The sequence below is a fragment of the Panthera tigris genome, chromosome B2 (genome assembly GCF_018350195.1).
Source record: "Panthera tigris isolate Pti1 chromosome B2, P.tigris_Pti1_mat1.1, whole genome shotgun sequence".
Lineage (NCBI taxonomy): Eukaryota > Metazoa > Chordata > Mammalia > Carnivora > Felidae > Panthera > Panthera tigris.
Genome location: NC_056664.1, coordinates 4227507 through 4254660, shown reverse-complemented (window position 1 = coordinate 4254660; position 27154 = coordinate 4227507). Strand labels below are relative to the sequence as shown.

The following is a 27154-nucleotide window of genomic DNA, read 5'->3' as shown; positions in this document are numbered from 1 at the left end:
ATGACCGAATTTACCATCGTGGTCCAAGTATTGCAACATCATAGAGACACTAATAAACTAGTAACATAAAAGAATAAATTAGCCAACTCTCAACACTCCTGCCTGTAACTGTGGCACAGAAGTGAACGTATATGTAGCATCTCGCCAGCACAGCAGAAAGGTTAAAAGTATGGCCATAGTCCTGGTGCCACTGCTTAGTCACCACATAGCTAAAGCAAGTTCCAGTTGCTTTAACTAACAAATAATAATGGTGTGTTGTCTACTCTATAGGTCGTTGTTAGGTTTCAGTGAATAAGCAGACGTAAGAATTTAGAATAATTCATGGCACACATGAGAATTATTTGCTAGTTTAATTTTCTTTTCTATTACAGAGTGAAATTATTTTAATACGAGAGAGGCGTAAGATAGTGCCTGGGACATAGTAAACACTGACAAATTTATTATTAAAATTAGGATTATTATCCTGGATCGGAAGCTTGCAGAAGGCAGATAGCCACAGTGTTTCATTCCCAGTACGGGTGCAATACTGTTTGAAAGAATCAGTGAATCAAACATGGCAATCCAGGGCACAGAACTGCAATCTGAGCTCTCACTCTTGAGGAACCCAAGCCCTTCTGCCCTATAACAGGGCCCACCGTGGCTTTTTCCCAGGGGGCACTGGCCAGTGTCACCGACTGCTATGTCTCTCCATTTCTGTAGCTTGCCACTATGTTCTTGTCTGAGGATGAAAACTTCCTTCTGCTCTTTCGTCAGGAAACCCCCTTGGACAGCAGCGTGGAATTTATGCAGGTAAGCGTTTGACTGTATCTCTATGGTTGATGAGGGTTGAGAAGAGACCAGGGCCCCAGCCACCTACTGTGGTGGCCACCACATCTCCCCAGTCCCCAAGGGAGAGCTGCCCATGGAGGACAAGATCGAGCAAAAGAAGCCCTTGGTGACAAGCCACAGTTTTGGCCCCAAGTCCCCGTGTGCCCCCGTGTGCTCCGTGGGAACCAGACTGCTCCCGAGCAGACACAGTCCTTCAGCCTGGGCTAGGGGAGGCCTAGACAACATCCAGGCAGGTGCACACAGAGGAAGGTAACGGGGGTTTGCTGGGGACCGGGGAGCCCAGAGATCAGGTGCCTCCCCCGGGCAGCTCCAGAGAATGGCTGCCTTATACGAATGCCCTCTGGCCATGTAGACTCTGTGTGAAACTACTTGTTTTCAAATGTTGGCAATTAATCCTAGTTTTGAAGGTATAATACTGTGAAAGAGGAGGACAGAAGATCCAAAGCAGGCTCGGTGCCGACAGCAGAGAGCCCGATGTGGGATTCGAACTCATGAACTGTGAAATCATGAGCCAAAACCAAGAGCTGGATGCTTAACCGACTGAGTCACCCGGGCGCCCCAGGATCCTTTAAAATGTCATTACCCAAAGTTAAAAATATCTTTACCCTCTGACTTAATAAACTTCTACTGCTCCAAGCATCTATCTGAAGGGTATAATCAGAAATGTTCATATTCGGAGGAAATATATTATAACGTTAAGGACCAAAATCGTACATGCGTTATGATCTTAACATTATTTTAAAAATCGTTCATCCTAACACATACGTAAATTAGACCATAGGGAAATACACACAATATAGATACTGATTGCTCTTAAGCAATTAAGATTTCAAATGATTTTCATGTTCTTTGCACTTTTATATTTTCCAGTTGTGCACAGAATCATAATTATTTACAAATTATTTTAAGTGGCATTTTCGAAATTTTAATTGTGCTTAAAAGTGCTTCAAAGAACATTTTAAATGAAAATAATCAATAGATGGCCCAAGTATACGGCCTCCAAGTTAGTCTTGTCAGGTGTATCATAGAAATATGATGGAAAGGAAACACACAAAAATCCTAAGGGACCATCTCTGGGGTAAGTAATTTCGGAGATTATACTTGTCTTCTTCTTGTAGTTCGTTAAGTTTGTACAGTGAATCTGATTTACTCTTATAATCAGAAAAACAGTATTAAAATGTTAGGGCGTGCGTTGTACCGAATAATGTCAAGGAATGGGAAAAAGGAAATAGCACAACAGCACTGTCCTCTTTTAGTTTTTCTTTTACCATCTGCCTCCCCCCTCCTAGCTTGTCAACTGTTTCTAACAAAGAAGTTTTCCTTCCTCTACCCAATTAAAAAAATAGATAGATAGAGATATGGATATAGATATCACTTCAGACTCTTGATTATTATTTTTTATTTTTTTTTAACGTTTATTTATTGAGAGACACAGAGACACAGAGCACGAGCAGGGGAGGGGCCAAGAGATGGAGAGATGCAGAATTGGAAGCAGGCTCCAGGTTCCGAGCTGTCAGCACAGAGCCCGACGCGGGGCTCGAACCCACGAACCACGGGATCATGACCTGAGCCGCAGTCGGATGCTTAACTGACTGAGCCACCCAGGCGCCCCAACTCTTGATTATTTTAATTAAGTTTGTTATAACCTATTAGTATCCTATATATTTTTAAAAATTCTAAGTTAATGCATTTATGTTCTCCCTGAGCCCCAAGACCTGAAAACCCTTTAACCCGGACACACTGCTCGGAGCTCCTGTGCCATGACTGCCCAGGGTATCAGTTCCGTCTTGCTTTCCTTAATTCTTACAAACGTGACGCAGTGAAGATTTGTTTCCCAGCGTCTTTGTGCACCATTCCTGTCTGTGACTCAGATTCTCCTTCTTTGTGTTCCTCCTTCCTGGAGTATATCCTTCATGCAAAGTCTGTTGGCAAAAACTCTGTTTTGTTTGCCCAGAAATCTCCTCGTTTTGCTTTCATTCTTTAAAGACAGGCATGCACGTGATCACAAAAAAATCTTTAGCCCTCCAATGGCTCAGTTGTAGTAAAATTATAAAACTGGATGGAATAACATGGGAAAAAAAGCATGTAAAACGGCGTTGTTCATGATTTGAAATTCTCATTCTCCGTTTTGGTATATTTGGTAAAGTCAGAATATAATTTACATTTAGCGAGTTGATTTTGTAAGTCTGGCTGAATTCAGGCAGACGTGTTGCCATCAGGGACCGCAAGGCGTGACGCTTCCCAACCTTCCCGCGACCCCTCGGTATCCCGACTGTCCCCGTGGGGTGCTCAGGCCGGGCTGGTGGACTGGTGTCGAGAATTAAGGTCCCTGCAGTCGGTTAGTCAGCTGACCCACTCTACATCTACAGGAGATCTTGTCGATTAGAAACAACTTAGTGCTCCTTTTCCATTCTGCATAGGACTTAGAAAACTTGCCAACCTGTGACGCTCACACATGGAATAATCAGAAGCGGCCCAAACCACCCCACGCAGTAAAGAAAGCGGTTCAGTGTCTGAGAATGTTCAGCCCATCTTCCAGTGTAGCGACTGTATCTTCGGCTGGATGAATGCTACCCTTAAAGCAATGAAAGTGTTGTCACTGGGAATCAGCCGAGATGTTTCATTCCCTTTACCCAGAGCCAAGGCCACCCAGCCAAGCTTCTTTATGGCCTTCTGGCAGCAGTGTATTTGGGAGGGGTTCACCCTTTTGTTAAGCTTACTGCTACTGGGGCTTTTAGTTCTATGCAGGTGCCTCGGTTTGACTACCTCCTGGGCCCCAGGATTTGTCTCTTGTTGACTTTGTGTGCAATTTCCTGATAACGCTGCAGGCTAAATTGTCAGTCACCAGATGTACCAGGGACAGACTCTGGTTTCAGTCCTCCACGACCTCTCTGGGTTTGTGCTTGCTTACACGGTCACTGGACCAGTAAATGGACGTACGGCTTTTGTGTATTTCAGATTTGGCGCAAATATGATGCTGACAGCAGTGGCTTTATATCAGCTGTTGAGCTGCGGGTAAGTGTGAGGACCCTCGCTGGGTGGAGGTGGCCTTGCTCATCTTGATGTATGGACCATGATGTATGGACCATGAATTTAATTTCTATGGGCCCGAGAAGCATGCGTTTGAATTTGTTACTGAAAAAAAAAAAAGTATTTGTATTTAAAAAGTTTAGGACATGCAAATAACATCGCTCTCTCTGGGAAAGAGACATAATTAAGGAATTTTTGACACTTTTTCCATGCCTGGAGCCATCCTCTGAATTCTGTGAGCTCCCTTTATTTTAAAGTTTTTATTTATTTATTTTGAGAGACAGTGAGCAGGGGAAGGGGAATAAAAGAGAGAGAGAGAGAGAGAGAGAGACCAAGAATGCCAAGCAGGCTTCGCTGTCAGTACAGAGCCTGATGTGGGACTGGAGTTCACAAACCATGAGATCATGACCCAAGCCAAAATCAAGAGTTGGACGCTCACCCGACTGAGCCACTCCGGTGCCCCTGTGAGCTCCGTTTAAACAGCGAGAGCCCTCCATTCTTGGATTTATTGCTTCCTAAAAGCAGTTTGTTTTCTCTTAAAAATAAAAAAAAAAACCCACAATGCCTAAAATAAGGCGTCCCGAGATCTTTGTGGTTTATTTGCTCCCCATATAAGATGTGACTCTTCTCTCGATGTCACAGAACTTCCTCCGAGACCTCTTCCGCCACCACAAAAAGGCCGTCCCTGAGGCTAAGCTGGACGAATACACCGGCACCATGGTAAGTAGCTGGGCAGTGTGATCTCACGAGGGCAGCCCCCCTGATGCCTCCCCGGGGCCCAGAGTCGGTACCCGGGAGCACCTGCAGACTGAATGAGTACAAGAGAAACCTCAAGTCTGGGAAACGTCGGCTGAAGCTGAGCTGTTCTAGCCTCTCTCTGAGGACAGGACCGCGTGTATTTGAGAGGAAAGGTGTTCACCTGTCCCTGGGGAGACCCGGAAAGTGCAGTGAACATCGGTTACCAGGCACCAGGCCAATAACCTCGAAGCCACTCGAAGTCACACAGAAACGGGTAAACATGGACAATCAGTCCCAGGCACGGGGGAAGCCACTTCTTGCCACGAGTCTATTCACGTGGCATGTTGATCGAGGGCAGCTGAGAGTCGGACAGATGGGAGACGTGCGTCCCGCGTCTCCCACTTATAAGCTGCGACCTTGGGAGACTGTCAACCTGTCCATCTTACTAGTTCATCCGTAAAATGGGGGTTAATGGTACCTACCTGCTGTGAGGGCAGAGCGAGCCGATGTCTCCGAAGCACTTTGCAGAGCGTCTGGGACATAATAGGTGTCCGTACCTGTTAGCTCTTACTGTGGCAGCTGTTGTGGTCCTTGTTGTCATTAGGCGTCCGCGACCAGAATGACCCTGAGATCATTTCGGTGAAAAATGATGGCATGGGAGAGCTGCCTCTGGCAAACGCATCCTCATCTAACACGATGCATTTCTCCAGCCACCAATCAACAGTCTGACTTCCCTGCCGTTCGTGTCCGCCCCCCACCCCCCTTCCTTCCCCCAGACAAGTGCTTCAGGCCAATCGGACGCTGTCGTTTTCTCAATCAAGAAGCCAAGAAATTGCTGGTGAAGGCTTACTTGCTCATAGGATTGTTACGCACAGGAAGACTTCCAGCACAGATTCACGTTACTGGGCTTCCTGGTGAGCAGTCGGGAGCACGTACCACCGAGAAGAGTCGGTGAATTCTCGTAAAATGTGTGCCACTAGGTTGCCCTCTGGAGGCCTCGAGCTGATTTGGTATTATTTCTGGTATAAATAAATACGGTATTATTTCTGATGCCATCTCTGCAGGGTTGGCATTGTTCATGCCATTTTGTATATCTGATGCTAAAGGCTTAGAAAGGCTAAGTGACCGCGTCACCACCAAGTTGAATTCTTAAACTTGCTTTGAAGATCAGGTGACCGGGAGAGGTTGAGTTACCCGGCCAAAGGCATCAGTTAAACTGGAAGCTAAGCTCTCTTGGTTTCCAGCCTCTTACTCTGCACCCTGTCTGACGATGACCCCCAGACCCAGGCGCCTGCCCTGGGGAGGAGGGAAGGAGAAGGGCGCTCTTGACCGTGATGGCTTGTAAATGGCCTAGGCAGAAGTGAAGCTGATGCCAAGGGCAGAATCAAACCCCAGGCCAGGATCTCAATCAAGGAAATAATTCGGCTTCTTGGTATGTTGGACCTCTTTTAATAACAGACATATGGTGTTCGAGATCCTGAGTGAGTACACACTCAGCACGAAAGAGCAAAGTGGGAAATCTAGAAGCAGGAAGCAGTTTCCCGGCCGCAGGGAAATCTCGAGGTTTCTTCCCACCTGATTTCCAGCAGCACCTGCCAGCACGGTAAATACCATGGAAAGGGGGAGGTCACCGTAACTGCCTGAGAATAACAAGCAGGTTAGGTTTCCAGATGAGCACTTTCCATCCTTGATCCAACCCAGCGTCAGCACCGGTTGTTTGTAACCTTGATTTTATTAACTTCCAAAACATGCACTACAAGATGAAATACTCTCACTTAGAATCGCCAGGATGTTTCTAATATTTCTTTGATTGCCTTTGAATCCGAGGCCCTCCGCCTCCAACTACAATACTAAACGGCTACGTTCTCACGTAACATGGCTCAATTCTCTTCCCTACTTTTATTCTCCCGGTTCTTGCTTGTCCTTCAGGATTCAGTGAGACATCATCTTGGCCTAGAAAACCTTCCATAACCTTCTTCTGTAGTGGATGCAGGTGCCTCTCCCCTGGGGGTCCCATATCATTGTCTTCACATCGGTCACCCATTTAACCCAGGCCGCAAATATCCACTAAATATCTGCCATGCCCCTGGCACTCCTCGAGTCACTGGGGATCCAGCAGCGAGCGAACCAGACAAAGGAGAGACTGACAATAACCATAAACATAATAAATAATAAATGATATCGCATGACAGGGGTAACGAGTGTCATGGGAAAGATGAAAAAGTAGAACAGGGCGAAGGATGGCCATGCCAGCAAGGTAGCTAGGATCGGGGGCTGGGGAGTGTAATTTTCACCCTTAGAGAAGGTGAGGCTTGAGGAAGGACCGAGGGTACAGCAAAGCACAGAGACCCTGGGGCAGTAGCCTGCCTGCGGCCTTCAAGGACAGGGAGACACGAGTGTGGCTGGAGCACAGAATTCAAGGGCGAGACTTAACGGAGGCCAGACCCCGTGGGGCTTCTTAGCCATTGTGAGAACGTGTGACGATGAGTGAGATAGAGAGCCACCAGAGGGGCAAGGAGGGAATCAGGAAGACCTGTGAAGAGGCCACCACTGCCATCTGGGTGAGAGAGGGTGGCAGCTGGGAGGGGGTGGGGCAGCACAGGAGATGAGAAGCATTGTGAAGGGGAAATCAACAGGATTGCCGATGAGTCAGCTGGAGTCAAGGGCAGCACGGACATCACTTGTTCACCACTTGTTCTTTACTAGCCAGTGACTCCTCTAGGGCAAGGGCAGGCGGCAGGGCCTGGCACACGGTAGGCTACTCCGTGCCCATTGTCAGCACTGAATTTGGAGTCGTTACCTAACAGCCAGCTCAGAAGAAACGAGGACAACAAAAGCAAGGTTTGCTCTGGGGACCCTCCTTGAGAGCCTCCACCTCCAGTAAGGCTCATGCTCCCCCTCGGGGAGCCTCGTAGATGGCCCATCGCACAGATCCGCCCTTCCTCAAGCTATGTTTGGTGTCCTGGAACTCTCCTTTGATTTCTTCCTCTTTGTACACCAGACCCTCTAGGACAGAGCCAGAAGGAGTGCTCGGGAGTACTGGGCTTGATCCCTTAGGGCTCTCCCTGGGGTCCTTCGTCCCAGAGACTCATCCACAGGGGTCCCCGCCAGGCAGGGTATGGGCTGTGCTGAGCCCAGGGGCAGACCCAACAGGGCGGCTGGAGCCCCATGCTGATGACGAGAGGTAGGAGGGGCAGGAAGGCAGGAGTGGGGGGTGAGAGCGGAGGGTGTGGAGGAAGAGAAATGCAAATAGAAAAAGACAATCCGAGTAAGGCAGGCCCGGGATGTGTCCCAGTGGACTCCGAGTTCACACCCCTAACTTCCTGAAGTTGAATCTGACATGCTTTTTCTGGGCTGAGGAGTGGGGTCTCAAAGTGACCCACAGCACCCCCTCTGTCACCAGAGCCGGCACCTTCTTCATGCCCCTCTTCCAGGTCAGAATATGACCGGTTAACTGGTTGAAATGAAGATGTGAGTTCATTCAGGGAGAACTTACCAAGAAAGATATGGTCCCTGACCTTCTGGAGTCTTCTGATGAGGGAAAAATTGGTAGAGGAGGGAAAAAAGCAAAAATTCACTCTGGCCGCTCCCTTTCATCCCCACTGCGCACGTCACTGCCATCGACCATCGACCATCTCGAGATCCGGTTCTCCTGACTTTTCGAAAATAAGGTAGGTTACAATGAAGCCACCGTTCTAGACCTTCAGCAAAGGCAGGACAAGAAAAGGTAGATGGACAGAGTTCAAGCTGAGTTGTTTCAAGATGCCGTCTCAGCTGAGTGCACGTGGCACTTTATTTTCACCGCGACACGGCCAGCATTTACTCGCGTACTGGGTGCTTTAATTGTAATAACTGCGCGTCCGCTCTGTGCCGAGCTCCGTGCAAAGCGCTTGGCAAACATTTGATTCTCACAGCAACCATATAAAATAAGTATGTTTTGCCTCTCATTTTATAAATGAAGAAACTGAGGGTTACAGACTTTAACAGGTCAAATACAGTCGGGATGCAGCGGGGTGGAAATGCCTACCCACATCTACCTCCGAAGCCCGTATTTTCCACCACAGTACCCACGTCCAGAAGTTTAAATACTAAGTCATTAAAAAGAAAACTTTCAAAAGGGGAAGAGTGAACTCTATGGAGAGATCAAGAAGCGAGGACAATTCCTGAAGGAAGAGACGATCAAGGTGAGGACAAAGCCACGTGAAGAGATTAGGATTCTCTTAATATTTTTAAAGATAAGATAATGCGGGAGCTCATGCTATCAAGTGGCACCAGAATTCGTTACCTAGGAAAATGGATCTTTCTCCTCCTGAAGTCCAGAAAGGATCCTAAGAGCTGACATCTTATTAAACACAAAATAGGAAGCAAATTAACGAGAGACCACGGGAACAGGAAAGGGTTCTACAAAGTTGCTCTGGGAAAGAGACTGCAGATAAGCCGATGCAGGGAGCCAGGGAGGAGAGTGGCCTGTGACCGCAGAGAGCCCCAGGGTCGGCTCATTCAAACAACCCACTGTCAGGGAGGGGACCGGGCCTGCAGGAAACACGTGGATGGCTCGGAACGCCAACACTTGGCTGAAGAGACCATGCACATCACCCATCAGCCCGGCCACGCTGCCCGCCCAGAGCGATTCTCTTCACACACAGCCTTTGGCTTTCAGTTTGACAAAACCCAAGGCAGGCAGAAAATCTGGCAACGTGCAGTTTTTGATGGCTCCGAGCTCAGCCCTGGAAGCATGGAATCCTGTACAGCAGCTGAGGAGGATCGGAGGGGTCTCACCCAACTTGTGAGTCTCTGGGTGGAGGACCGTCCATTGACCAAGACTGCGCTGTTATCCTGTGTCTGTCTCATTGCCAAAAACTTGTGGTTCTTCCGGTTGTGCTGTGGTTAAGCACTCATTTTTCGATCCAAACTGTCCCGTGAAGATAGGCTCGTGATCAATCAAACTCTGAGTGGCCCCTCACTGGTTCTTTCTGCCCTGAGGTGATAGGTAAGTGTTGAGGAACCAGGTAAGAGTTTTCACCCAAAGACCTACTCTGACCAGAAGACTAGAATGAGCGTAATGAGATTATGGCCAATCTATTTCATGTTCCTTCCTGAAATTATAGAGGCAACTTACACTTTTCCAATGAACAGACTTGGGAACTGGACTGTAGTGTTTTTGTTTTTTTTTTTAGACTTTTTACATTTCCCTAGTGATCTGTGGGTGAACTAACTTTCAGAAATTCAATATTCTCAGAAGAGATTTTAGAACCTTAGCCCTGAGTGATCCACCTAGTGTGAAATCACCTTACTGCCGCTGTAATGGCTTTTTATTGAGCGACAGATATAGTCGGAGCAGCCCTGCATGACAGATTTGGTTCCAAGGTTTGGCATTAAATGCCTTCCTTCATTTATAACCTGCTAAATGAATTCAAATGGAGCCACACGAGGGCTGGCACCTTTGAAAGCTGTCTGAAGCCTGAACAATGAATGAGTCACGGCAGAGCACCCGATCACAGGAGAAAAGTTGAGGTCTGCAGACCTAATCTTATTCTAACTCCTAATTAACGTTCTGGACAAGGGAGGAAACAACCTATTAACAAAATCCAATTATGACATCTAATTGAGAGGTTCTGCCAATACCTGGCGGGAGGAAAGACTCGCTGTCTGAATAGAATAGCATTAGATAATATTGAGCTTTTAAAAATGTAAGTGAATACATGTGGGAGATGTTAAGCTCACATACCTAATTAGAGCATGGAGCTTGAGCTATTGTAAACCTGCAGATTAAAATCTGCAGACGATGGCAGACAAAGAGACATGAGGTTAAACTTGTGCCATCCTCTACCCTGGTCCCGGCTCCTGTCCTTCGGGATTGGATCCAAGTAGCTGGCTTCCTCCTGTGGTGTAGGCACTCAGCTCTCTGATCCACGCTGATGTGAAACATGTCTGGACCCAGTCTCGAGAGTTCTTCGCTTCTGTGCCCACCCTCCCTCTGCTGGTGACCTCAACCAGCCTCGTGGTTTGAAATACGAGCTAATGGTGATGGCCCTCAATTCATAGCTCTGACTCAGACCACTTCTCGGAACTTCTCAGGTGAACCACGTGGCCAATTTTCTGATGGGTAGAAGCATAATTTACCACATTGGTGGTCAGTTGTTCCTCAAGCCAGTTTTGAGCAAAAGGTAGGTATTTTCCCCCTTTGAGTAATTTGTACAGCTATGGAGATGGGCCCACATCTTTCAAGGTGAGTTACTACTTGCTTCAAGCTCAACATAATCTAGCTCTCTATTAATAGAACGTCTCGTAATGGTGGTGTCATGGAAAATCATGGCTCAGTCTTTAGCCAAGTGTATTGCCGTCAGACTTTTACGGGATAGAGAATTTATGCTTAAGGGACACAAAGGGACGTGTAATATATCCAAATGTATAAAAATATAACCTGCATTTTAATAGGTTCTGCAACATACACTTTTGGTGCTAAAGTTTTAGAGAAATGGGTTTTCAAATTCATTTCAAATATTAAAACTAAACTGGATTTAGGGAGGGAGGAAGGATGGACTGATATGTTTTTTAATGCAAAAATCGGTTACATATACTCTCAGATTTCTTCACCCCATCTCTCCCCGTGTATAGCCTCTTCTTACAAATACATTTAGAGCTGCTGTGCTAAATGTGGCGAAGTCACAAAGTTCACTCACACTAGGACTCAAATATGCAGTGAAATGTCTCTCCTCCATCTTGATTAACCTAATCCGATCTTCTTGATTTTAACTTTTAATCCTATCTTGTTTAAAACCTCATCTGATCCTATGATTTAAATAGGATCCTCTTTGGATCATGTTAAGTCTTTTCTACAAAAGGAAAAGCTGAGCCTCTCAGATTTCTTAGTCACCTTCATCCAACCCGGACTCTTCTGCAAAAATGGCATCAGGTTAAAAAGAATGGCTTTGGGCCCAAGTGGGGGAGGGGAGGAGCCGAGGTCCCTGGGCACAAGGCTCTCTGACTCCTCTGGTCCTCGGACTGGGGCCTCTTGGCCACTTGGTTGCTGCTACCTTGCTGGTATTCACAGTGGAAGTGTGTGGTGAACTCATAGTCCGTTCTCTTAGCTTTGGCTAGCCCATTGGGAAGTACAGGCTAGTCCAGCAGCCATCCTTTACCTCTTGCTGGATGTGGGCCATTAATCCTCTGCCACATCTGTATCAAAGTCCACATGTTCTTGCTACAGGACAGACCAGTAAGTCGAGAGGCAAGATGGCGGCTGTTGTCTCAAAGCACATCTCCTCTCAGCATGAAATGTGAGCTTCCTTTATGTTAGGAAGAGGGAGAAGGGGAGGAGGTTGGAGTCAAGAGGTGATGGATGCCTGTAGGCATTCAGAAGCCCACAAGGGTCCAAGGAAGGTTGTGAAACTGTTCTGTCCTTGGTCACTTGACCTTTGTGTACAGGAATCTGGTCATGGCATTCCCATAAATCTTAAACATAGCGTTATTATTTACGTACTTCCTTCTCCCCTTGGGTGAAGTGGGTTTTGGGTAAAGCGTGGTTTTTGCACATCTTAGCTGTAACCTGCAGGGCTGAGCAGAGAGGTTTTCTCTCAGCGACAGGTCACAGCAGTGAGGGAAACAGAAGCCACACGGAGTCAGACATGCTAAATATCTCCCTAACGTACATCCTCTTATCAGCCCATGGCTCTGGGGTCTTCCCCACCCTCTGATCCAGCATCATCTCATCCCATCACAGTCCACTGGATCTCAACCCAGCATCCAAACACTTGGGTGTTCAGAGCATCTCTGGAAAGCCAACCCACAGCAACTCTCTCCACTCAGTGTTGTCCTTCCTTAGCTGGTGCCCTCCTCCCTCCAGGATCCCCCTTCCAGCACATCTGGTCACACATCTGTGCACTTGACTGTCCTGTCTCTACCTCTCCCTCTCCCTCTCTTCCTTCCTACAATCCTGGAAGCCTGGACAGGCAGACTTTCCCCTAGATCACATCCTCAACTACTTCTGCCTTCAGTGGAAAAATGGTATCTCCTCTGTCCTCTGTAGGGAGTACTCTGTGAGACGGCCGTGGCCAGTTTAGACAGCTGTGGGCCCAGAAGGGCAAGATATCAAAGTGCTTCGGGAACTTCCAGAATGGATTCCTGTTACAAGTACTTCATACAATCTTTTCCCCTTCTGCCTTCCAGATGAAGATCTTTGACAAAAACAAGGATGGCCGGTTGGATCTTAATGACTTGGCAAGGTGAGTGGCACAGGAATGGAGTCAGACTCGGAAACACCTTCCTAGGGTTCGTGATGATGCATACTTCTCTCTGAAAGGCAGAGGTCAGGTCCTGCCTGAAACCCTGAAGAAGAGTCTCATCTTACCAAGTAAGCAGCAGTGGTTCTGAATCTTCTGGGGTAATAGATCCCTTTGTGAAGGTAATAAAAGCTCTTGGGGCTCCTGGGTGGCTCAGTTGGTTAAGTAGCTAACTCTTGATATTGGCTCAAATCACGATCTTACGGTGCATGAGTTCAAGTCCCACGTCGGGCTCTGAGCTGACAGTGCGGAGCCTGCTTGGGATTCTGTCTCCCTCTCTCCCTGCCCCTCCCCTGCTTGCGCACATGAGCTCTCTCTCTCTCAAAAATAAATTTAAAAAAAGGATAATAAAACCTCTTCCCCCCACCCAAATGCACAATACACAAGGTTTTCATCAAATTTTATTGATGGGTCATGGGCCAGCCTTGCCTTCCTGGTCCCACATGAGGACTCCATGAAAAAATACATCTGGGACCCCATTCACTGGCTCTGGGAAGGCTGAGAAGTTAGCTCAGGACAGAGGACAGCTGAACCACACTCCAGCTGTGCTGGCCGGCTTTCCAGCGTGGGTGCAGCCTCCACGGGCACCCAGCACCTGAAGACCAGAGCAGAGGAGGAGGGGCCAGCAGAAGCAGCCCAGTACCTGAGAATTGCTATCTGTAAGTCCGGGGTTGTACATGATGGGCATGTCAGCATGTTGTCTCAAGGCTAACCGACCCCAAAACAAGCTATGGTTGTCCACAGAACGAAAAAAAAAAATATTTTGAATAGATGGACAGAGTTGAAATCATTGGATCCAGAACACATGGATATAACCCGGATGAAGGAGCAGTTATGATACCAGGTGCCTCGGGGTGGGGGTGGGGGGTGGTGGATGGAGTTGTAGACTGGACAATGATAGAGGGTTTAGCAGTCATAGGCTTCAAGGCAGAAGCATGTATGGCTGGGAGAGAGGAAGTCCAAGGGCTGAGGGTGATTTCAATGACAGAGTTAACTTGGCAAGGTCACAAGCAGATATTAACTTGAGTTCAGAATGACAAAACCCTGTACCAGCTACCGCCTCTCTTGGCCAGTCCATCTGTTAGTTCTTGCAGGGGGTCTGCAAAAGGGAACGCACTGGGAAGGATTTCTTCTTAGTCATGACCAGGACACCGAGCCCAAAACTCTATACGGTCTTCTATTCCGGGCCTCGTAGGAGCTGTGAGACAGCCTTTGTGTCCTCCTCGGCTCCTTTCCCCAGAATCGTTATCCTAATTTTGGCCACTTTTGTGGAGAAGAGGCATGGAGATACCAGCCAGACCAGAGCCTCTCCCAAAGGCTGAGGACTGAGGGATCTCAGCCCTGCGGCCTTGGCTTTATCCCCGGCGTCCCCCTTACTCCTTGAAGCTATCTTGGCCAAGGGAGGCAAGGCTTCCTCTCAAGTGGAGGTCAGTCTAGCTACTCTGAGAGCTGCTAACCGGAATCCTAACCGGAAGACCCCAAACATGACAATCTGGGTGAAAACAAGAGCTTTTAATTTCATTGTTCCCTTCACCAAAAGCACCCACCCACTTTTCTCAATGCAGGTCTCAGAGGTGGCGAGTCTAGGAGCCCTGAGCGCCCTCTGGAGGCTGGAGTGTGCCACTACTCTAAAGCTGCTCTCTACCCTATTGGTTATGATACTGTTTACTCCCGAAATAAAATCCGCAGAAAATATTAACTACCTCGGCCCGAAATGCTAAAACAATATAATGCGTACACTATAACACAGAAAGGGGAAATAAGGTGAAACACCTAAAATAAAATAAGGTATATTTCAAGTGTAGGTGGGGAGATACAACCACAGGGCAGGCATGACAGAGTGGTGGTTGCTTATACCTTTTGGTGTAGAAGTAGCAAGAATATGTCAGTTCAGATGTTGACGGATACAAGTACGACCTTTTGGCAACTCGTGCGTCAGGAACTCAGTTGCTGCTAATACAATGACATAAATAATAAATAAGTCCTGATAGAGTTCCAGATGGGACAAAGTGTAGTCAGCCCTCAATTTACCTGACTCAGTATGCTATCTGGATCATTTACACAGTTAGTAAACTATGCATGCCTTGAGAAAAATAGTCTGGATTTTCACATAAATAGTAATTCCGCTCTAGGTTCAAACATAATTATAAGCAGGATTGGTACACACATGAATGCTCCCTGGACATTCCCAAGTCAGGTGAGATATGGGCTGATTCACCCTTCTGTGGGATTTTCCATGCAATGCAGGGCATCTGGCATCCCTGACCTCCCACTGTGGAGGTCAGAGTCCCTCTGTCACGATCATAACCAGAGCCCTCCCCTGCAGCGAGCCAACCGTCCCCTCCTATGGTCCTACCCAGGAGGCAGGAAGTACGCCTTCGTCCCTTGAATAGCTGCTCTCGTGGCCCGGTGCTACGTATAGAGGAGGATTCGATGGGTAGCTGTGGACTGAAGGAAGGACCAAAGTAGTGCCGAACGGAGATGCGAAGCAACAAAACAGTTACTGCATTGTTTCAAAACCAATTTGATAAGGGACTCGACAGCGACAACCGGGGTAGGCAAAATACAGACGTCTGTGTCCGAACTCCCAGAACCAGTGAACGTTTGATGTGACGTGGCAAGGATGAACCACGGTTGCAGACAGAATTAAAGTTGCTGACTAACAGACCTTACGGGGGTTATTCTGGATTACCCAGGTGGGCCCCCTGTAATAACAAGGTCCTTTAATTTATACGCGGGACTCTTCTCTCTACTCCCAGCCCTAGAAGGCACCGCTGTTACTCTACATACAAGCACCTCTCAAGTATATGTCCTCTGACTGGCAACATAACTTAGGCCGCTTGGTGCCAACCAACAGATGAGAACACGATTCCTTAGAGAGTTCCAGAATATTCTAGCCTCTACTTGGCTCAAATTAATTCTCTCTCCCCTGAGCATCCAGAAGAGCAATATTTTCCAAATTGTTGTAAGATACTTTGTTTCTACCTTTCCCTGTACGGTGAATGCATGATTTTTGAATGCAGCATAAATCCAGAAAAATACCCCAGACCAGGAATCACACTCTCCTCCCCTCACCTGCCAACCCCCGGTAACCTACTTTGTTTCTATGGATTTGCTTATTCTGAGCATTTCATATACATGGAATCATACAATATGTGGCCTTTCATGTCTGACTGAGGTTCTTTCTTTCTTCATGTGGATTCAAGCGACTGTCTGGTTTCTTTTCACTTCAGCTTGAAGAATTCCCTTTAGTATTTCTTATGGGTCACATTTATTGTTGTTAATTGTCCTTTTTGTCCAGTGACTTTTTTGAACGAATCCTGTAAAATCTGTGTCTTTGTTATGTGTAGACACTTAAGTCTCTGCTTGGCTAGCTCACGATTGCACAAAGATTCCTTAGATGTCTCCCACTGTTTTTTGAGGGTCCCTGTGTACAGGTTGGGGCACATCTACACTCAACCAGGCAGCTTACAACTCTGCCTTAGCCTTCACTTCCTGCTTGCATACAGCCTGACGATAAGCCACAGGCGAGAGCTTAGGGCCTTCTCTGGTCTTTCCTGCACAGACACCCAGTCCTGGGCATAGATGTGGCCCCATGCATGTGTGAAGCTCTCTAGATTCCCAGAAATATGTCAGAATTTGTAGAAGACCCTATAGACATCTCATTCCTCCAGCTTTTCCTTTTAATCTTTTAGTTAGCCTGTTGTTTACCCAGACTCTTGTCTACCACTGCCGTCAGCTCTGACCTCAAACAATTGCTTCTAATTCACTGCTTTTGACAAATCCTCCCAGGTAAAAGGCTTTTTCACTGGGTGAGTTCAAAATCAGGTCAAATAAGTGCATCTTGCAAGTGGGGTCTTTTCGAGAACATCGGAGAAGTCACATACTGGTAATTCTTTGGAAACTGGGCTTTGAAAGAGCCCCAACTCCATTCTGCTCGCATTAGCTGCTGCTAGAATGCTCTTTTTCCCTGGGACTGTGGGCTCTTCATTTACAGTGGAGTGGAGAAGGGTGGAGGGCTGAAGGAAGTGAAAATGCACAAAATCCACTGTTCTTACCGAGATTTAGCCATTTTTCCAAGATAAACACTCCTCAGATTTCTACAAGACTTTAACATCTAGAATTGTGAAAAAGGTATTTTGACTTTTTTTGGGGGGAGAGGGCGAGCAGTTTTCTCATTGTGGTTATGGAGGAGGGAGTCTTCCTAAGCACTTACTCTGCCATTGTCCACCAAGATGCCTTCTCAAAAATCTCTCTCTGGCGACTACTAATCCCTGTGAACGTCTCTCCCAGTGAATTTTTTAATTTGTTTTTATAACGTATAAATTCTTGTTTTTCAAGCACCTCCCCTATTCTGCAGAATAATCTGGAAATTGCCTGCCCTTTCCTCATCCCAGAGTTATGGATTTGCTTGTAACTGAGAGCGGACAGATTTTCACGCGGACTAATTTCTTTTTTTCTTTTCCATTTAGGATTCTGGCTCTTCAGGAAAACTTCCTTCTCCAATTTAAAATGGATGTAAGTAGTGACATGTTTCTGGGTGGGCTTGTGTCGTCCATGTGAGAGGGAGGGAAGAAAGGAAGGCCTCTGTTTGTCTTACTTTAAGTTATCTAGAGACAAAAAAGGCTTACTGTTGAAATCAAGGGATTAAGGGGTCATTGACTCAAAGTTTATAGAAGTTGCCTATGACCCCGGAAGAATTGTCCAATGGAAGCTTCCTGTTGCCGGACTAACACACCGTTTTCTCCACACACAGGCTTGTTCCACTGAGGAAAGAAAGAGGGACTTTGAGAAAATCTTTGCCCACTATGACGTTGTAAGTGTGCCCCTTTGTGTTGTGCTGGCCCTTTTGAGGTAGCAAGCCTGTCTGGCCCTATATGGGGTCATCCTGTCTGTCCTACCCACCCATCCTACCCATCAGACCTTGAACTTATATGACGAATAGCAGTCCTACATGTATGTCACCCCTCAGCTTCTCTATGCAAACTTCTGAAAACTACATTAAAATGGACAAAAGGAGTATTTATGGTTGAGAAGAGAATAAAATCACTTTTTTTCCCTCTTTGGATCCAAACTGGGAGAAGGCTTCTCCTTCTTTAATCTCCATCTGGAATAGCATGCTCGAGAGTGAAACATAAAGAATCAAGTTCAAAACCACATTTAACCCAAAGAAGTACAGGCAAAGCGAGCCCTGGTTGACATAATCGCTACTTCTCTTGTAGGATTGATTCTGCAGTCCTTCTTTAGAGAAGAAATAAATAATAATTCTAAAGCACAAAGTGTGACAAAGAGATCACATTTCTTGACAAGGTAGGGTAATGCAAGAAGGAAGAGAAATGAGAACGTTAGGCAAAGTCAAAGGAGACGCCGTCCTGAAACTAAGCAGACTGGACATCTGTGTGTCACATTCTGAGCAGGAGGGAGCATCACCCAGAAGAGGCAGTGCAGCCGGGTGTTTAAGGGTATAGGCTCTGTGACCATCAGCTGGGTGTGAACCATGGTTTGTTAGCCACGTGACCTTGGGTAGTTTCCTTGCCCCTCCCCACCCACCCCGTGCCTCGTTGCCCTTTTCTGTAAAGTTAGGGTGACGAGGATAATAATACTGCCTACTCCACGGGATTGTTACAAGGATTCAGTGATTTCACATTTGTAAAGCTCTTAGAAGGGTGCCTGGCAGGTAGCTAGTATTATGTTTGTATTTGGCAAATACACTAAGGGAATAGATTTTTTAAATGATATGCTAAAGGTTCAAGGTGAAGCAAACTTGAAAAGAATGGATGGGTTGTCATAACTGGGACTTTAGAGAAGAAATGGAAATATTTTAGTATGTATTATACTTCATAGACCTTTTTATATAGTGAGTAGAAAAACTAAGAGTTTACGTACAGACCAAATAATTTTAGTCTAGTCATTCTTGATTTAAAATATATATTTTGGGGGTGCCTGGGTGGCTCGGTCAGTTGAGCGTCTCTTGATTTTGGCTCAGGTCCTGATCTCTCGGTCATGGGATTGAGCCCAACGTCAGGCTCCACACTGAACATAGAGCCTACTTGAGATTCTCTCTCTTCCTCTGCCCCTCTCCCCAACTCACGTGCTCACCCTCTCTCTAAAATAGGTTACAAAAATAAAAATAAAAAAATAAAATCTACATTTTAATAATCATCAAGCCCTCGCTAAATTATAAAGCAAAATAAAAAATATTTCAGCCTATCAAGATGGGTATGATGTGAAAATTTAGTCCGAACTGAAGCTTAATATTTGGGAAGCATATGAAGTGAGTATATATCACGTTAATGCTATTTGTAAGAGCCAAGGACCTCAAAACTACTGCTTCCCATTTGTTTATGTGGGGGTAGTTACTGACAATTAATTATTTTTTTAAAGTTTATTTATTTATCCTGCACGCGCGAGAGAGAGAGGGCAAGCAGGGGGAAGTGAGGGAGGAAAGAGTGGGAGAGAGAGAGAATCCCAAGCACCTGATGGGGGGCTCGAACTCACGACCACGAGATCGTGACCTGAGCCCAAATCAAGTGTCGGATACTTAACTGACAGAGCCGCCCAGGTGCCCCTACAATTCATTCTTTTAATCTCTGTGGAACATTTCACATCCTGCACAGAGAAACTACCTGGAATGTGCCATTTCTGAACCTATTTGCAGTCACAAAAGAATACTGATCTGGACGATTCGCCTAATTTATTCTTTAGCTTTTGGACTTAAGTAAATGATATTGGATTGATTGGATCTTTTATCTTTCAGAGTAAAACTGGAGCTCTGGAAGGCCCGGAAGTGGACGGGTTTGTCAAAGACATGATGGAGCTGGTCCAGGTGATTTCACGAGGCCGTAGAGATCCATCGTGGGTTGGGGTTGCCATTCTGATGGATTCCACTGTTTATTTTTGAGCATCAGTGGGGCTGACGATTAATGCTACAGAGAAGGTCTAGGGACATAGTCTATTTATCAACTCTGAGCTTCTGTGAGACCTGACAAGTCTCCCTTTCTCTCTTAAGATCATCTGTAGCTTCAATGAAGTAAAACCCCCATAGAAGTTTCTTGTTAATAACATCACTAAAAAGCCATCTATTTCACCATGGAAACACGGTGCCAGTGTATACATTATGGCTTTACGCTTTATTACAGAAGGGCTTTTTCCCCTGGACTTGGTTGTTAGAATACCTAAAACCTTTTAATTTAATTTCATGAAATAAATCCCATATTTGGGATTCCTCCCCTCCCCCACCCCCACCCCATCTTCCCAGGGCTGTTCTAACGCCCAGCCTAAAATTTTGGCTACTTATCTATCAAGACATTGTCCTGGTTCAGACGGATAGGATTTAGATTATAATCTACATCACAAAGCTGTTTTATATAGTGTAGACTGTTTAAAACAAGCAATCTCCGTTGAGATCCCTGTGAACTGTATTTGACTGGCTGCCTGATCTAGTTAAGCAGATACTTTGCAGCTCTTCTATGGGACCCTGTAGCCACCGAATTTCACACTCTCCTAGCCTTAGAGATATTTTGAGGTTAATACAGGACACAGTGTTTCTGCCCCGATTGGTCCAGATGGAAGCAATTGTTAACTGGTTTTGGATTCCCAGACCTGTTTAAAAACCTGATTAAAACTGTGGAGTTTCACAGCAGAAAATTTCCTAAAAATTTACCAATTTTTGCGTAAACCTCCAGGAAGTCCACGTACTGTGAGGGAGCAGGAGTGAATGAGATCTTTTTCTGATCTCTAATCAGGATGACAGAGGTGTGTTGTTGACCTCCTGAGTCTTGATGTCCCCATCCCGCTGCCCCTTGCCTCTTCCACACTCCCTTCGCGTGCTGGCCCCGCTGGGAGATTCCACGGGCACCTGCCCAGCCAAATGGTGCATGGGTATTGGTGTGGTAGTGCCTTTTACATTGATTGCTAAAGAAAAATCCCACTGTACTTATTACCTCTTTAATGCCAGAATGATTCCTGTAATAGAAACTGAGCAATTATCTATGGGACATTAAAGTCGCACGGCAGTAGGCTTTGCCAAACCGCGGTTTTAATTTGCTTTTGATAGATGCACGGGTGCTGAGCCTGCTTCTCAGCTACATGGCCTCCTCTGAGCAGTGAAGCCAGGCCACCTAAGTGCACAGTTCAGGGGCTTCACATGCCTACAGACCCTTGTGATTGGCACGGCGTTTGGCAATGACTTCCAAAGGTTACTGGGAGACACAGAAGTAAAACCTAACCTAGCAACAGAGTAGGGAAGACGTTTTTCCAGAGAAAATCAAAGAGAAGGGGAAAATCGTAGACCATCCCAAAACATGCATTTGCCTCACTCATTGATAGATTCGAATCGCCTCCATGGGAAACCAGAGGATCCCCATCACTCTTGTCCTTGCCCTTCTATTTCTGGTGCAACAAAACGGTTCCTCTTGTATAAGTACCAGCCAAGTTAAGAGAGTGGGTTTTCAAGGACTGAGTGAGACCATGGTCAGTAGTACAAAAGCAGTTGACAAGGGCTGATTTGTTGAGCTAAAAAGTGGGGACAAAGTAGTTAATTATTAAAGTTCTCCTCTGAAGCCAGATAACTGAGGTACATATCTATATTGGGTCTTTCCCAGTAGAACTTCTGCGTTGCTTAAAAACTATTCACCGTATAATTTGAAGTATGTTGTCAAGGGAGAATCTTTGGATAAATCTGATATTTCTCATCAAGGACCACAGGACAAGCAAACAAACAATATCTGGAATTTGTTTTAAAAGCAACTATCCGAGCACGCCATGGAGGTCTTGAGCTGGCTCAGGTTCTATGTGTAGAGTCTTGGTCAGGATCGTTGATGTTTGCGATAATGACCCTGACGTAAGCTTATTGCATAGCCTCTCATTCTTGTTTTCTTTCAACCACGTATGATACATATATTGAATTTGTATTAACAAGACTATCTGGTTACCAGAACACCACTTTCCCTGACCTCTGGAAAATGGCGCTCAGGGCTGTCCTCTGTCAGTATGATGAGACGGCAAGGTCCTGGGGGATATGACCCAATAATTTCTGCACAAGATTTCTGAAGAGTCTGTAGGTCCCTCAGCATGGCATGAAAATCAACGGGAGAATCTATACCTTAAGCTAGAAAGTAGAAAGGCAAGACATTCAAGACGCTCAGCTTATACCAAGGAGTAGAAGTGTGAATGGTAACGTTAGAAGCCAAACATACAGGGATGCCAGAGGTGACCAGGAGGTCTGCCTGAAGGGGAGGAGAGGTCCTGCCCTGGGGTCCCCAAAGTTCCTTCTTTATCCTGCTAGACACTGCTTCTGCTTTTCTCTGTTGTTGACAAGATGATTAGCAAGGGGAGGACAATACTTAACCCAAGAGATTGAATCTAATATATGCCCCTCCAAAGAGCTATTAGCCCGTAGCACACATGTTCTCATTTCTTTTCATTTTTTAAATGATAAAAATGATACAGAGAGAAATCTGAAAGTAGAGAAAAGACAGAAGCATGATCTGTACACTTGAGTAGACCTTCCATTAACAGACTTCATTTCTGGGTATATTCTGCATGGGTTGAGCTCCACGGATAAGCATTTCTCATTTACAGTCACTGTTTTAGTGTCTGTAGAAGATTTTACCTGTGGTTAGATAGAACTTACCTACACATTCCTCTTTTACTAGTAATTTATTATTTTTTTATTTTTTAAATATTTCATTTGATTTTTTTTTAAGTAATGTCTACACCCAACATGGGGCTCCTCTTAGGAATTTAGACTGTTTACCCTGTTTGTGACTCAAAGTAAAACTTAGTATTTTGGTAGGTGCATCTTGTCTGGGTTTTAGGCTTTATCTCAGGCGTGGAATCGAGGGATTTGCATACTTTAAAACTGGTGGCACTCACGGTCACATTAATTAATTAATTAATTAATTTGTTTAATGTTTGTTTATTTTTGAGAAAGAGACAGAGACAGAGTGCGAGCAGGGGAGGGGCAGAGAAAGAGGGAGGCACAGAATCTGAAGCAGGCTCTGAAGCTGTCAGCTTCCAGAATCTGAAGCTGTCAGCACAGACCCGATGCGGGGCTCGAAAGCACAAACCGTGAGATCATGACCTGAGCTGAAGTCTGATGCTTAACTGACTGAGCCCCCCAGGCGCCCCCTACTGTCACATTTTAGAAAGAGCCGTGTGCGTTCACCCATTCCCTTCTTCGGGTCCTTTCTCCCCACCCCACCAGAAAGCCAATGGCTTCATTTTGAGCCAGGCTTTCTATCAAGGAAGAGGGCAGGCAGGAATATGTATGTATTTTTCTCACTGGGATGTTAGTGACTTAACGTGCTGCCATCCCGAGTGACAGACTTCTAAGAAAAGACAACAGGAGGCAAGGGAAAGGCACTGTCATCCCCAACAACCAGTGTTGGGGCTGTGGGACCCGGTGATGTGCTTCCTAAGCTCCTCCCGTCACAGCGCGGTCCCCTGTGATCGCCGCCCTCCAGGGGACTTCACACTGTCGGACGGGGCACCTCTGGCTGCCTGCAAAATGACCCTGAAAGGACACCAACCAGTCCCCCCTTTCCATCGTAAAACATGCAATGGCGGGTGATAATTCGAAGACACGTGGGACAGGACTGGTGCTGGAGGTGGCCTTTATTACCCTGACCTCTTCCAGACAATCCGAGCCTGGCTGGCAAGGGCCTGGCCGAGGTCTTAGGCGGTGAGGCCTTGGCCTCTACCCGTCGCCTCGGTGTTTTCAGACAGCAGCACGGCCGACAAACAGAGTGGCGACAGGGAACACGTTATCACTGCACGGTTGGAGAGTGAGGCGCTTGCTAATGAAATATTCCGATCGGAAGCACTATCATAAGCGGTTTCCAGTAAGCACTTGCCACGATCAAAGCCATAATTCTGTTAGGGGCCATAAGGGGCGCAGGCCGGGCCTGGCGTCCTGATGCTGACTCCAGCGTGGGGACCGGGGAAGACAGGGTTCGGGCCTCCCCTTTCACTGCTTCAGGAGACCCGGGGCGTACAGGGAAGGGAGGGCACACGCGGGAACAGGAAGACGGCGTGTGCAGACAGTCCCTCACGGATTCCACGGCTGTAATGGAGCACTTATCACGGGCAGGCACGAGGAGACAGATCCAGCCCTAAAGGTTCCCCTAGGGCCCAGGATTCAAGGGGGACCGATAAGCATTGTTCAGCCAAATACTCCAGATCCACTTGCACACTTTCCCAGGAGGTGGGTAAGAAACTAAAACAATGCATTTTTACACGGAGGCTGCGGCAGGGTGTGTGGTAAAGAGATGAGCTCCGGGACCGCCTGCCCGAGTTCGTATCTGGTTCGGACATGTACCCGCTGTGTGGCGGTGGGAAGGTTAGTTAACCTCTCTGTGCTTTAGTTTTCTCATCTGTAAATTAGAAGTTGATAGTAGGGGCACCTGGGTGGCTCAGTCCGGCTTTGGCTCAGGTCATGATCTCACAGTGTATGGGTTCGAGCCCCACGTCGGGCTCCGTGCTGACCGCTCAGAGCCTGGAGCCTGCTTCGGATTCTGTGTCTCCTTCTCTCTCTGCCCCTCCCCTGCCCACGCTCTGTCTCTGTCTCTCAAAAATAAATAAATGTTAAAAAAAATTTTTTTTTTAAAGTTGATAGTAAATACAACCTCATAGGGTTGTTCTGAAGGTTAGAATCATTCTGTGTAGAACCGTTAGACCCAGACCCCGTGTGTGCTTATACTGGTGACTTATTATTCAAGCTGAGGCCCCCGGTGACTTCCGGTGATTTGTCTTCCATGATCCAAACATTTTTGAACAGTGGCATCTGGGTCTCCTGACTCCTAGTGAGTTGTCAAACATTAAAAGCGTAACTCAAAGGGTGCCTGGGTGGCTCAGTGGGTTAAGTGACTCGATTTCAGCTCAGGTCATGACCTCACAGTCTTGAGATCAAGCCCCAAGGAGCACAGAGCTCCGCACTAAGCCTGCTTGGGATTCTCTCTCTCTCTCCCTCTCTCTCTGTCCCTCCCCTGCTTGTGTGCTCTCTCTCTCAAAATAAATAAATTAACAAAAAAAAAAAAAAAAGAAAAAACAAAAGCATAACTCAAAAGGTCGAAAGAAACTTCCCTTACCTACACCCACATTCATACCCTCACCCCCAAACACACATTCACACCCTCACAAAATATTTCCACTCCCTTTAAGGAAATAATTCCTTTTGCAGTAAACAAATTAGTAAAAGAGAGCTTAGAATAGCTTGAATGAGGTAAATACATTGGCAAATTAATTCATGCTAATGTGTGAATGACTACCACCCGAGTCTTTTCTCTCTCTCTCTTTTTTTTGTAAATTTATTTTGAGAGAGATGGCGCATGAGTGGGAGTGGGCAGAGAGAGAGGAAGAGAGAGGGAGAGAGAGATTCCCAAGCAGATTCTGCACTGTCAGCACAGAGCCGAACTCATGAACTATGGGATCGTGACCTGAGCCGAAACCAAGAGTTGGCTGCTTGACCAACTGAGCCACCCAGGCGCCCCACACCCAACTTTTTTCTAAGCATGGGAATTTGCTAAAAGGATCCTGGGGCAGAGGGCCACTAGTTGGAGATTAATTCATGCTAATGTGTGAATGACTACCGCCCAAGTCTTTTCTAAGCATGGGAATTTGCTAAGAGGATCCTGGGGCAGGAGAGGTTGAGGATGCCAAAAACCAAAAAGTCCCCACTTTGCATAAGAAAGGAGCTCCCAGTATGGAGCCACGGAGTGTAGCTTGCTGTTTTCAGGACTTCTAGGCCATCTCCTGGGCCACACCTCTACCTGCCTGTCACAGACACCCAGGGAAGTATCCCGAGTGAGCCCCGACAAGGAGAACGTGTTGACAATGTGTTCCATATCAGCCTTTTTTTTTTTTTTTTTAATGTTTATTTATTTTTGAGAGACAGAGCTCGAGCAGGGGAGGGGCAGAGAGAGAGGGAGACACAGAATCCAAAGCGGGCTCCAGGCTCTGAGCTGTCAGCACGGAGCCTGACGCGGGGCTCGAACCCACGAACTGTGAGATCATGACCTGAGCCGAAGTCGGCCGCCCAACTGACTGAGCCACCCGGGAGCCCCATGCGGGCCTTTTGAGTTTGAAATTATTTTCCTGTCTGGTGCGTATCACAGTGTTTTCTTAGCCCCCAAATACGCCTTGGAATAAATCCTATGTCCGCAGCTCGGTGGCATCCTGTTTTAGTCAGTCTTTCGTTTGTTATAACCCTTTTTAAAATCAGAGGCACAAAATCCTCCCACGGGGAGATAGTGAAATGTGTCTTCTCTCATCATGCGGCAAGACAGCATCCGTGGTGACAACTGTCTGCTCCAAGGCAAAATATCTTTGTCATGGCCTAAATAGGCAGGCTCTCCCTAGAGCCGTAGAGAAGTGATGTGGGGCTGGTTCCCTCGCCCAAATAGCCATGCTGGGAGGTAAACGTGTTGGCGGGACCCTTGACAACACTCGGTGGGCCTACGAGATGGGACCACCCCCACGGCCTGTCTGCACGGAGCCTCCCTAGAAGGCAGGCTGTCCCCTGAGCATAGTGAGCATGGGGCGGGGAGGGGGCGGCATTCAAGGGTGGGGCCACCGTCAGCCCCTCTCCTGACAGGCTCCCTTTGCTGTCCTCAGCCCAGCATCAGTGGAGCGGACCTCGATAAGTTCCGGGAGATTCTTCTGCGCCACTGTGATGTGAACAAGGATGGAAAAATTCAGAAGTCCGAGCTCGCCTTGTGTCTTGGGCTGAAAATCAACCCATAAGCCCCGAATGCTTTGTCTTTTGCTCTTAGGATGTTGCTGAGCTCCTGCTGGGAAAATTGTATCTGTGCTTTGCTGTTGGGGACACCGGGGCAAGCTTTGTAACAAATGGTGTGGTGTTTTAGGGCAAGAGGGGGGGTCCTAGGGCCTTCTTTCTAAGGCCATGGTGTTCTCCTGCCTCACTGAGAACCCCCTGCAGTGTCTGTGTTATTCCCGCCCCCCCAACCTGGGCTTTCCTGTCCCCCCAGAGAGTCAGCTAACCACCTGCTGAATCCGCTCCTGCGTGGCCTCCCTCAGGCCCCAGGGGCTCAGGGGAGGCGGAGTCCATCCGATACCTGTGCTCCCCCTGTGGGCTTTCTGAGTGGTGAGTGGCGTCTGTGTTGGTCCTGTGATTTTCTACAAATCAGTTCTGTCGTGGAAATAAACCTGTAGCTGGAAACAAAGATGCACGGGTCATTGTGTTGGCGTTGTGACCTTCGAAATGCTGGACCGGATGGTCCGACAGACCGGTCACGTCTCTAACTTGGGGTGGGTGT

The 27154-nt window shown here is 46.9% G+C and overlaps 1 protein-coding gene across 1 annotated transcript in view; it reads left to right on the top strand.

Moving 5' to 3' along the window:
* SCGN (secretagogin, EF-hand calcium binding protein) overlaps positions 1 to 26621 on the top strand; it is a 35208-nt gene extending 8587 nt beyond the window's left edge. The window contains exons 4-11 of the mRNA XM_042985569.1: positions 700 to 789; positions 3787 to 3843; positions 4501 to 4578; positions 12766 to 12821; positions 17351 to 17396; positions 17635 to 17694; positions 19636 to 19704; positions 26493 to 26621. Coding sequence (XP_042841503.1) covers positions 700 to 789; positions 3787 to 3843; positions 4501 to 4578; positions 12766 to 12821; positions 17351 to 17396; positions 17635 to 17694; positions 19636 to 19704; positions 26493 to 26621 — 585 coding nt within the window. The remainder of the gene's footprint in view (positions 1 to 699; positions 790 to 3786; positions 3844 to 4500; positions 4579 to 12765; positions 12822 to 17350; positions 17397 to 17634; positions 17695 to 19635; positions 19705 to 26492) is intronic.
* The last annotated feature ends 533 nt before the right edge of the window (positions 26622 to 27154 follow it).